The 12,761-nt window shown below is 44.1% G+C and overlaps 1 protein-coding gene across 1 annotated transcript; it reads right to left on the reverse strand.

Moving 5' to 3' along the window:
* Positions 1-9,641: 9,641 nt before the first annotated feature.
* LOC125508077 (scarecrow-like protein 34) lies at positions 9,642-12,530 on the reverse strand. Its single transcript, XM_048672659.2, has 2 exons — positions 10,027-12,530; positions 9,642-9,943 (listed from the first exon to the last, which is right to left on the reverse strand). Exon 1 carries the CDS (start codon positions 12,369-12,371, stop codon positions 10,152-10,154), a length of 2,220 nt encoding a protein of 739 aa, XP_048528616.1. The 5' UTR covers positions 12,372-12,530; the 3' UTR covers positions 9,642-9,943; positions 10,027-10,151.
* Positions 12,531-12,761: the final 231 nt, after the last annotated feature.

Here is a 12,761-nt window from a genome sequence, read left to right on the forward strand (position 1 = left end):
GCCTGGGTAGCTGCTTCGGAATTCAGATCCGGACCCCCTGCAAGGTTAACCTCATGGACCAAAAACGGCCTTGGCTGGGGGTCTATCTTGATAACCCACAAGTATAGGGGATCGTTTGTAGCCTTTTTTGATAAATAAGAGTATAGAACCCAACGAGGAGCTAAAGGTAGAAGAAATATTCCCTCAAGTTCTATCGACCACCGATACAACTCTACGCACACTTGAAGTTTGCTTTGCCTAGAACAAGTATAAAACTATTTGGTAGGTGAAAGGATAGGTTTGCAAGAATGAAACTATGAGTACTTTGCAAGAATAAAGCTATGAGTGAAATGCAACACAACAAAGTAGACAGCTTTTGTCAACAAGAAAGTCATTTGTCCCTAGGTGATCGATAACTAAATCGCTGATCATTGTTGCAATTTTATATGAGGGAGAAGCATGAGCTAAAATACTTTCTCTACTTGGATCATATGTACTTATGATTGGAACTCTAGCAAGAATCTTCAACTACTAAAGATCATTAAGGTCATAAAACCCAACCATAGCATTAAGTATCAAGTCCTCTTTATCCCATATGCAATGACCCTCAAATTCGGGTATGTGCTTCTGTCACTCACGCCACCCACCATAAGCGAACCATGAATGTATTGCAACACCCTACAAAGGGGAGCCCTCACGTTTGCGTGACAAAGGGGGCACTATAGGACAGCACCAAAATAAAATATACAACTCAAACTAATCATGATCATCTATCAACCCATAGGACAAAACAGATCTACTCAAACATCATAAGATAGCCATAGATCATTGGGAAATAATATATAGTGTTGAGCACCATGTTTAAGTAGAGATTACAGTGGGGAGTAGATCTATTACATTGTTGCATAGAGGGGGAGAAAGTTGGTGTTGACGGTAGCAAGATTGTTGATGTAGATCGCCGTCACGATCCTTGCCCCAGCGGCACTCCAGAGCCACCGGGAGAGAGGGGGAGAGCCCCCCTCCTTATTCTTCTTCCTTGGCCTCCCCCTAGATGGGAGGAGAGTTCCCCCTCTGATCCATGGCCTCCATGGTGGCGGAGGGGCAGGAGCCCCTTCGAGATTGGATCTCCCTCTCTGTTCCCTTCTGTTTTGTGTTCCCGTTTTCTGGCGGAAAACCATTTCTTATATTCCTAGAGATCCTTAACTCTGATTGCGCTAAGATTTTAACATGATTTTTTTCCGGATATAAGCTTCCATGCGCCCGAAGTAGAGCTCCAACCGACTTACAAGGAGGGCACAACCCACCACCATGCACCTGGGCTTCCTGGCGCGCCCAGGTGTCTTGTGGTGGCTATGGGCCCCCGTTTGCGTTGATTCCACCTCCCAAAAATCACATATATTCCAAAATAATTATCTGTAAATTTTTATCGTGTTTGGACTTCGTTTGATATGGATATTCTGCGAAACAAAAAACATGCAAAAAAACAGGAACTGGCACTGGGCAATGGATCAATATGTTAGTCCAATAAATCATATAAAATGTTGCCAAAAGTATGTGAAATTTGTATAATATTGGCATGAAACAATCAAAAATTATAGATACGGCGGAGACATATCAGCATCCCCAAGCTTAATTCCTGCTCATCCTCGAGTAGGTAAATGATAAAAAAGATATATTTTGATGTGGAATGATACCTAGCATAATCTTGATCATATGTCTAATCATGGCATGAATATTAAGACACGAGTGATTCAAAGCAATAGTCTATAATTTGACATAAAGACATCAATACTCAGGCATCCCAACAAACAATAGTGTATTTTAAAATATCAGCGCTAAAGAAAGCTATCCCTACAAAATCATATAGTCTTGTCATGTTGTGTCTTCTTAACACAAAGTATTTATCATGCAGAACCCCAATGACAAGCCACGCAATTGGTTCATACTTTTTAACACGCTTCAGCTTTTTTGGCCCCCACGCAATACATGTGCACGAGCCATGGATATAGCAGTACGGGTGGAATAGAGTATGATGATAGGGGTAAATATAGAGGAGGCAAACAAATTAAGTCTCACATTGATGCGGCTGACCAAGAGGCTATGGAGATGCCCATCAATTGATATCAATGCGAGGAGTAGGGATGGCCATGCAACGAATGCACTAAGAACTATAAGTGTATGAAAGCTCAAACTGAAAACTAAGTGGGTGTGCATCTAACTCTACAATGAAAAATCCCCACTAGTATATGAAAGTGACAACATAGGAGACTCTCCATATGAAAAACATGGTGCTACTTTGAAGCACAAGTGTGGAATTAGCATGCCCCTTCTCTCTTTGTATTTTTTTTTCTTTTTTCTCTCTCTTTGTCCGAAGTCGCATCCCGAACTATGGGGGAATCATATTCTCCATCATCCTTTCCTCACTGGGACATGCTTTAGTAATGAATAATGATGATCATCACACTTCTATTTACTTACAACTCGATACCTATAACAAAATATGACTCTAATGAATGCTTCTGGCAGTGTACCAGGATGTGCAATGATCTAGCATAACATGTATAAAAAATGATGAACGGTGGTTGAACCACAACTACTATGTCATCTATATGATCATGCAAAGCAATATGAAAATGAATGCTCAAGTCATCAAAACGAAAGCGGTGGAAGTTGCATGGCAATATATCTCGGAATGACTATGGAAAGACCATAATAGGTAGGTATGGTGGCCTTTTTGAGGAAGATATAATAAGGCTTATGTGTGATAGAGCGTATCATATCATGGGGTTTGGATGCACCAGCGAATTTTGCATCGACTCTCAAGGTGAGAAAGGGCAATGCACGGTACCGTAGAGGCTAGCAAATTACGGAAAGGTAAGAGTGTGTATAATCCATGGACTCAAATTAGTCATAAAGAACTGATATACTTATTGCAAAAGTTTATTAGCCCTCGAAGCAAAGTACTACTACGCATTCCCCTAGGGGGATAGATTGGTAGGAAAAGACCATCGCTCGTCCCCGACCGCCACTCATAAGGAAGACAATCAATAATAAATCATGCTCCAACTTCATAGCATAACGAGATACTATACATGCATGCTTCGGGAATCACAAACCTTAACACCAATATTCTTACTAAGCAGAACCATTTACTTGTACCTCCCACATATTATCATCTCCATATCGCAAAACTATTGCAAAGAATCAAACATATCATATTCAGTGATCCACAAGTTTTATGTAGGATTTTATGACTAACCATGCAAATGACCAATTCATGTTGGCTCTCTAAATAGATATAAGTGAATCGAGAGAGTTTAATTCTTTCTACAAAAGACCATGCTCTAATAAATATAAGTGAAGCAAAAGAGCATTCTACAAATAACGGTTTTCTGTGTGAAGATAAACAGGCAATCCAAACTTCAAATGATATAAGTGAAGCACATGAAGCATTCTACAAAGCCATACTCAAAAGAAATAAATGAAGTGCAATGAGCAGTCTATACCAGCATGGTGCATAAAAGAAAAGTGAGAACTAAACACAAAAGACGCTCCAAGATTTACACATATCACATGAACGAAACGAAAACGAAAACATATTGATACTTGTTGAAGAAAGATGGGATGCCTTCCGGGGCATCCCCAAGCTTAGACGCTTGAGTCTCCTTAGATATTTACTTGGGGTGCCTTGGGAATCCCCAAGCTTGAACTCTTGCATCTCCTCCTTCTCCTCATAGAGAGACCTCTTCGATCTTTGAGCACTTCATCCACACAAAACTCAACAGAAAGCTCGATAAGATCCGTTAGCATAATAAAGCAAATCACTACTTTAAATAATGTTGCAAACCCATTCCTATTTTATTTTTGCATTAAGCCTGCTGTATTATAACTTCTCCATGGCTTATACCATCGATAGAATCGATAGTTTCATCAAAACAAGAAAAACAATGCATCAAAAACAGAATATGTCTTAAATAGGACAGCCTGTAGTAATCTGAACTTTAACCATACTTCTGGTAATCCAAAAAATCTAAAAACTTAGGATAAAATATATAAAAATTCGTATAGCAATATTGTGCAAAAAGTTTCATAAACCTTTGACATTCCAGTAAAAAAATGTAAAATCACGCACTACAGCTAAAGTTTCTGTTTTTGCACCGCACATACCAACAAGCAATCTAATCATCCTAAAGGCAAGTCTTGGCACATTATTTTTATAATACAATTGATTTGTACAAGGGGATAATTATTTTTGTTGAAAAGTTTCTGTAATCAAGATTCACAAAGTTTCCATGGGCATGAAAAAGTTCAAGGACGTCCCCCACTTCAATGATGCTCGTCTTTCTCACTTTCACTTTTCTTTTTGTAAAGTTTTAAGTTCCCCTCTATATTTTTTGTTTTTAAAGTTTATAAAAGCACACAACAGAATAAAATGAGTCTCCAAAACTTCTGGGTTGTCTCCCTGATAGCGCTTTCTTTAAAGCCATTAAGCTAGGCATAAAGTGCTCAAGTAATGGATCCACCCGGATCGCAAGGTATATCAAAGCCAATTTTAATTAACAATGATTTATTCCCTCCGTTCCTAAATATTTGTCTTTTTAGATATTTCAAATGAACTACCACAGTCGGATGTATATAGACTTATTTTAGAGTTTAGATTCACTCATTTTGCTTCGTATGAAGTCACTTGTTGAAATCTCTAGAAAGACAAATATTTAGGAACAGAGGGAGTATAATTTAGTAGTGAGCACAAAGCAACATATATCATGCAATGACGAAGTATAACTCTCTTCCTATGCATCGGCATGTCATAAAATAATAATTCATGCACATCAAGTAAAGGCCAATACATTGCATAAGCAGTTTCTTGCAATTTTATCGTGTTGAAAACATAGGGAGGCGGAGATTTAGTTCCTCTCTCATAATAATGGATGAACAACACGTCAAGTACGCGGCCAAGGACGCATACACAAGCTACGAGATGTACATGCGGATCGTTGACATGAGGGGGTGTCTTCTTCCTGCCCCAGACGAGGGATCGAGTCACAGAGCAATGGCGGGAGCGTCACAAGAAGTAGATGACTAGACGATCGTTTCTCCTAGTTTAGAATGCATGCAATTGTTTATTGAGGTTTATGCAAATGATCTGTATAGTCATTTGTGTAATTGGATGTTTATTTCAGTTATATATATACATGTTATTCTTCTGTAGACAGAGCAAATCACATGGCTTATTAGCAGCAATCGTCTGTGTTATTATTGGTCTTCGCACATATTTCTGATTACGGACCTGTTTGCCGCGTATCACACACATCTGGTTCAATTGAACCGTTTCCATTGTGTTTCCTAATCACACACAGTTCATCCTAATGAACCGTATGTTGTATATCGCACACACCCTCATCTGGCTGTCCGTTTCTGTTGTTCTGCATCATCGCAAACAGTTCTTCTGGATTAATCGTTTGCCACTCATCGCACACACAACTCTAGTATGAACCGTGTTTGATGTCGCTGCCATCGCAAATGTTTTGCATCTTTTTTATGGTTTTATTACATCACAGTTTGTGATTGATGCATCGCACACAGTTTCGTCGAAGGGTCTCTGATTCGACGGTCGCATTTGGACCATCCTGCAGTGTTGTTGGTCCTCCCGTGCCTTCAGTGTATCTTTTGTCTTCCCATACACGCACAAGAAGCCTAGCAAGTTCATGCAAAGATTCTTCATCACGTGCAACACGTCGATTGCAGAGCGGACCTCTAGGTCTTTCCAATAGGGTAGGTCCCAAAATATAGATTTCTTCTTCCACATGGGTGCATGTCCCTCAGCGTCATTCAGAACAGATTGTCCGCCAAGACCCTTTCCAAAGATTACTTGTAAATCCTTGACCATATCAAGTATATCATCACCAGTACGGAGGACGGACTTCTTCTAGTGATCTGCCTCACCTTTGAAATGCTTGCCTTTCTTTCTTAAGAGATGCTTGGTCGGAAGAAATCGACAATGTCCCAGGTACACATTCTCCTTGCATTTGTCCAAATATATACTTACGGTATCATCTAAACAGTGCGTGCATGCGTAGTATCCCTTATTTGTCTGTCCTAAAAGGTTACTAAAAGTAGGTCAATCATTGATGGTTACAAACAGCAACGCTCGTAGGTCAAATTCCTATTGTTTGTGCTCATCCCACACACGAACACCTTTGATATCCCACAACTATGAATGTTCTTCAACTAATGGCCTTAGTACACATCAATATCGTTGCCGGGTTGCTTAGGGCTTTGGATGAGCGCTGACATCATAATGAACTTTCGCTTCATGCACAATCAAGGAGGAAGGTTATAGATAGATGGAGTCATGGGCCAGGTGCTATACTTAAACCAAACCATATGTTCCTTACGTCATCTATAAAGTCTCGCCACTTCCTCTCGATTTTTCTTCACTGCGACCCGTCAGCGGGTGCTCTCAACTTCTCGTCTTTCTTACGATCTTCCTTGTGCCATCGCATCAACTTGCTATGCTCTTTGTTTCTGAACAAACGTTTTAACTGTGGTATTATAGGAGCATACCACATCACCTTGGCAGGAACCCTCTTCCTGGGGCGCTCGCCCTCAACATCACCAGGGTCATCTTGTCTGATCTTATACACAAGGCATTACATACTAGGCATACGTTCAAATTCTCGTACTCATCGCGGTAGAGGATGCAATCATTAGGGCATGCATGTATCTTCTGCACCTCCAATCCTAGAGGGCATAGAACCTTCTTTGCTTCGTGCGTGCTGTCAGGCAATTCATTATCCTTTGGAAGCTTCTTTTTCATTATTTTCAGTAGCGAACCAAATCCCTTGTTAGATACACCATTGTTTGTCTTCCATTGCAGCAATTCCAGTGTGGTACCGAGCTTTGTGTTGTCATCTTCGCAATTTGGGTATAACCCTTTTTGTGATCCTCTAACATGCGACCGAACTTCAACTTCTCCCTTTCACTTTCACATTCTCTCTGTGCATCAGCAATGAACCGGCGAAGATCATCATCACGCACATCTGATGCCTCTTGATCTTCAGATTCCCTCGTTGCAGTATCACCGTATTCAGGGAACATAGGATAGTTGGCATCATCCTCTTCTTCTTCATTGTCTTCCATCATAATCCCTCTTTCTCCGTGCTTGGTCCAAATATTATAGTGTGGCATGAAACCCTTCTCAAGCAGGTGCAAGTGAAGGGTTCTCGAGGAAGAGTAATCCTTCGTATTCTCACAGACAGTACATGGACAATACATAAAGCCATTCTGCTTGTTTGCCTCAGCCACCTTGAGAAAATTATGCAGGCCCTCAATGTAGTCGGAGGAGCGTCGGTCAGCGTACATCCAGTGTCGGTTCATCTGCATGCATTATATAATTAAGTATATCAAAAACTATTACAAAACATCATGAATAGAGAAGTGACCAAATTAATACGAGTTCATCATCACGTTAAAACCAAAGTACAGTAGTGATCAAATGTTATTACTGAAAAAATAAATACATAAATTTCATACATAGTTCTCGTAGAAAAACATACAGCTCTCTAGAGCATCTAATTAAAACATACGCTGAAACTAAAATACAACTATGTAAAACATTTAAATGCAACAACAAATACAATCAAAATCGCAATAACAATTGATCCAACAGCATAATGATATCAAGCCTCATTATCAATGGCATATTTTCTAATCTTTCTAATCTTCAAGTGCATTGCATCCATCTAGATCTTGTGATCATCGACGGCATCGGTAACATGCAACTCTAATTTCATCTTCTCCTCTTTAATTCTTTTCAATTTTTCTTTCAAATAATTGTTTTCTTTTTCAACCAAATTTAACCTCTCGACAAGAGGGTCGGTTCAAATTTCCGGTTCACATACCTCCTAAATAAAAACATCTATGTCACATTGGTTGGCATAATTGTCATAAACACTAAATAAAACAAATAGTTATAAAAGATAATGACCTTCCACAATCTGTTGGGGCATTATATCACCTGAGAGGTATCACCAGATACGTTCTCTGGGTATCCCAGTTGAGAACCCATAACTCGACGACTGTATGAAAGCTGCCTACAACGTAAAGAACACGTACGTGGAAATTCTCTATTTTGAAAAACATGTACACGCAAATGGAGCCCAGAGATCACCATCGATCTGTTCCTCGAGAAGAAGAAAGATCCGGTCACTGGCTCTGGATTTTGTCAACGAGGTATCTTAGTACGAATGCCTGCCCCCCGAGGCATTCTTTAGCATGGAATCATGTGCAGGTATGTGATTGCAGATGTGTGTCGCAAGCAGTGACCTCGCCTACATGTGCACCAAGAATATACTGTAAAAACTATGGCAGATATAAAATTGCCGAGGCCAACCCAGATAAAACTTTCTTGAGGGAGGGCACTATCTTTATAGTCTAGTCATTAAAAAAACTAGTGTATTTCCTGAAAATATAAAAACAAACACCAACAGAGTATGTACCGAGCAGATAACTGAATGATAAAACACAAAACATGCAAAAACGGTTCAACTAAACAGGAACAGCACAAATTCACAAATCACAATGAACTCACAGATTGTAGCTAAACCGGGAGCCTACTTCTGGAATGAAGATCCTTCGGCTCGCCTTTGCTTCTTGCACAAGAAGTCTATCAAATTACTGGAGAGAACTCCATAAGCTCAAGGGAGCACCACCATTATACCACCTCCGTAAAGAAATATAAGAGCATTTAGATCACTACTTTAGTGAGACACTCTTATATTTCTGAGGGAGTGCACCATGTCGCCCATTTCAATATCTTCTTCAGGTCAGGATCAGCTCATATGGTGTCCGAGCTAGTGTACTAATCTCCTACGGTGCCATATTCGCTTTGATCTTTCAAAAAAAGAAAAAACACAGCCTGGGCAATATCAAAACAAGATCAGTCCCAATAGTATATATCTGCACTGCTGCACAAAGGTTCGACTGATGCATGCACCCTGACCGGCGGTCTCCGTCTCAGCTTGTTTTGCTCAGCTTGTCATGTGGTCCAACCATATTCTTTTGCCCTTGATTATCTTTTCTAGGAGGAGCAGCACCAGGTACTCTGCATGTCTCGTGCTACCCCCCATGTTGTTTCAGCATCGCTTGATCCTCACAATCTTGTTAAGAATTCCCTGGGATTCGGTTCAGGTGTGGCACTAAACTATTCTGGCTTTTCACTTTCCCATACACCATTGGGTTCTACCAGCAACTGAAATGTGATGTCCCAGATCATCGGTCTACGGAACCGTCACAAATCAAATCATACTGACTGAACGCTTAAAGCTAATATCTTTCACAATTATTGAGATAGCAATGCATAGGCATGAGCTGTATCATTCAGTGCCCATTTTGTCTAGGGGGCAAACAAAACTAAAGGTCCTTGGGTCACCTGCCTCCCAGGATTCCATAAAACCAGAGAGGTGGCCTGGTTTTGCTGAATCCATGACAGGTCCCAACCATGCCAAGCGCTAAACAATCTGAATAAACTCTGGACAACCGACCCAGCTTTGCTTACTGCACAATTACGAAGAATCTTATGCTGAACTATGTCACAGCTTCAGAATGTGGGCAAAATATTTGGTTTCCTGCATGAACTAATCATGAAAGGATGATTCTCATGGTACAAAACATAATAGACTAGCCAAAGCAAGGTTCATCAAGTTTTTCATACAAATGTTACTGCCTGCCACAGTGCACTATGCACCCAGAACACAGTGACTAGTGTCAATTACAACCTGATCAACTGACTGGATTGATCACAGGCACATATCACAATTCAGCAAACATCATCCATCCAGATCAGGACACCAAAGTCTAAACTCTACATAGCTAGGCATTAGGCAGCAACATGACTGCAAACATCTAATTCACAACACATAAAATCATGCATATATCTTGGGCTACCCATCTCTCTCATGACCTGCATCGCACAAATTGGCCCTGTGAGCAGAATCACCTGCATGTCGTAATGCCAAATATGCACCAAACTCAGGAAAGGCGTACCTCAAGAAACTGCATCCACTGATCCAAGGCTACTTAACTAGACCATGGCCCATACACAACACACAGACATTATATTGACATAACTAGAGCTATAAGCATTGCCAAGTGAAAACGCCAGCTAAAATTTATGAGCTAGCATCGTTTGCCGTCCATGTCGAGATGGCATAGAGGATGCGCCCTTTCCATCCTTGCAAGAGCCAGTGCTGATCTATATCAATCACAAAGTCCTTGTGGTAGCAGTTCTTGACCTTGTCTCTCGCTAGCTCAATGACCTCTGGATTCAATGGCAGCAGCTTCAAACCTGCCCGTTGATTCCTTACCTGCCATTGCTTATACGTCTCAGGACGCTCCACCCTATCTGTACCCTCACAGGCAATGACATTCAGGGCAGCACGCCCAAGGATGTTCTGCTCAATCAGCATCCTCTGTTCGTTATCCCTTGGGGTGGTTGTGTCCAGAACATCAAAAAGGGCTGAGTAGTAGAACAGAACCTCCCGAAACCGTGTCACGAAGAATGGGGCACTGAATGAGCCATTCACGATTGCATGGATGAATGTGTGGGGCCGCATCTTCCTGATGTTCTTGAGCACAACATCCCTTGGGCTCTCAAGCACAACGCTCTCGTCCATCAAGTTCTTGAATTGAAACAAGGAGTTAACAATGAGTACCTCATCAGGATCAATCTTCAAATCCTCTTTGCGGAGCGACTCCATCTTTGCCGTCGCGATGGCCCGGTACTCGAATGGCACATTAAACTCATTGGCATACTTCTTGAGCCTGCGCCCTGTCTCTTCAATCCGCTCTCTTGGCCGGAACCCAGGCTGAGGGAGATCGATACCAGTGATCCTTACATCTGGCGGCCCTCCAGGCCTTGTTGATATCCGTCGCAGAAAGCACGGCCACTGGAACCCATATTGTATACCATAATCGATGATATGTATCTTCTTCTTCCCCAAGGAGGCATTATAGATTGTACTATTTGAGAATAGGAAAGACACCTTCTTGAAACAGATGGCTGCCATGTACAGCTGGTAAGCTTTGAGCATGTCCACAGCTGAGATGCGTGTTGCCATGAGCGACTGGTGTACGAGGCCACCTGTGCCCGCCAGCCGCGCCTGCAGGCCCTCTGCAAAGCAATGAGCGAGGCGCTGAGTCCCATCGCCATCAGGGCGAGCATGCAGCTTGATCTGCTTCAGCAGCTCTGTAGCGCTCCGGCGGTCATCCGTGGCAACAGCCTGCGCGCAATGGATGAGCAGCGTGCGCAGGTCCACCACATCGGAACCACCACGCCGGCCCCTCCCCTTGCCATTGGCCCCCTTCCCACCGCCGCCATCATTCTTGGCCACCGCCTCCTGCATGGCGATCCGCAGGTTCTGCATCTGCACGATGCACATCTCGTCTGAGGGCATCAGCATCCTGTCGAACATCTCCCGTGCAGAGACGTCGTCTCCCAGCGCACTCTGCTTGCTGCTCCTGCCACCCTCCTGCTCCAGCTCGTCATCATGGTAGGGGTTCTTCCGACCTCGGCCGCCACCAGAGTTGGCCGAGACCGCATCCACCACCTCCTCCTTTTTCACGCTGAGCACAGCTGGGGCCGACGCAGGAGCTGCGTGGCCATTGAATCCAACAACGAGTTTGTCCTCCCTGGGCAGGAACTTGTTGCCCTCCTCGACGCCCTTGAAGAACTGGCCAGAGGAGGCCTCCAGGTCGATGACGAGCTTGTCCTGACTGGGCAGGAACTTGTTGGCCTCCTGCATCCCCTTGAGGAAGGCGGAGCTCATGAGGTCGGAGTTGGCGCCGCCGCCGAAGAAGGCGGCGGGATCGAGGTCGACGGGCTCGAACTGGAAGCGGTCGTAGGAGTCAACGGCGGCGGGCGTGGGGGGCAGCTGGGCGGCGGTGCCGACGGAGGCGTCGGAGGGGGAGCACGGGGAGACGGCGCGGTTGTTGCTGTCGTCGGAGGTGGAGTTGGAGGAGGGATCGGAGAGGATCTCGAGGAAGGGCTGCTGCGCCTCGATGAGCGCGGGGTTGTCGGGGAAGTCGTAGAAGAACTTGTCGTCGATGTCCTCCTCCATGAGTATGCGGGAGATGAAGGGCAGCACGAGGTCCTCCGGCGTGGAGGAGGGGGAGTCGCCGCCGCCGCCGTCGTGGCCGTCGGGGGAGGGTTTCTGGTGCTCCTGCTCGTGGTGCGGGGTCGGGGGGAGGTCGAGGTATTCGGAGGGCGAGCCGGGGATGAGGTCGGAGAGGTAGAGGTTGAGGGAGGGGTCGTCGGCGGTGGGGGAGCTCATGTCGGCGGGGAGGTAGGGGGAGAAATCCATGTCGTGGGGGAGGTAGGAGGAGGAGCCCATGGCGGCGGGCGAGGTGGGAGAGGGCAAGTGGGGGTTTTGGTGGTTTTGTAGAGGCGGGGAGCGGGAAGGTTCTGCGAAGGCGCGCAGGGTGGGATCGGGGGATTGGCCACCGGAGGAGACTGAGAGAAGACGGGAGGGAGGAGGGGAATGGGGAGGATGAGGGAGAGGGAGGAGGGACACGCTAGTCGACGGAATATTCCAGTGTTTCTGCGGCGGGCGGCCTTGTGGGCTGGGCTGTGGCCGGGTTAGGTTCGGCCCGGATTCGGGTCCGGATCGAGAGGGCTAACATCATTCATTAACTTGTCTTAAAAAAAATCTGTAGAGGCTAGCGTAACAGTCCTTGTCAACTTCAGACTTGCTCAAACATCGAAAGATGATAGTAATCACGGT

Source organism: Triticum urartu, chromosome 5A (assembly GCF_056163025.1).
Source record: "Triticum urartu cultivar PI428250 chromosome 5A, HENAU_Tu73, whole genome shotgun sequence".
In the NCBI taxonomy this organism is placed as follows: domain Eukaryota; kingdom Viridiplantae; phylum Streptophyta; class Magnoliopsida; order Poales; family Poaceae; genus Triticum; species Triticum urartu.

Bases quoted from the DNA above. Each gene is read 5' to 3' on its own strand.
- LOC125508077 (XM_048672659.2), bottom strand. From the start codon at position 12,371: ATGGGCTCCTCCTCCTACCTCCCCCACGACATGGATTTCTCCCCCTAC.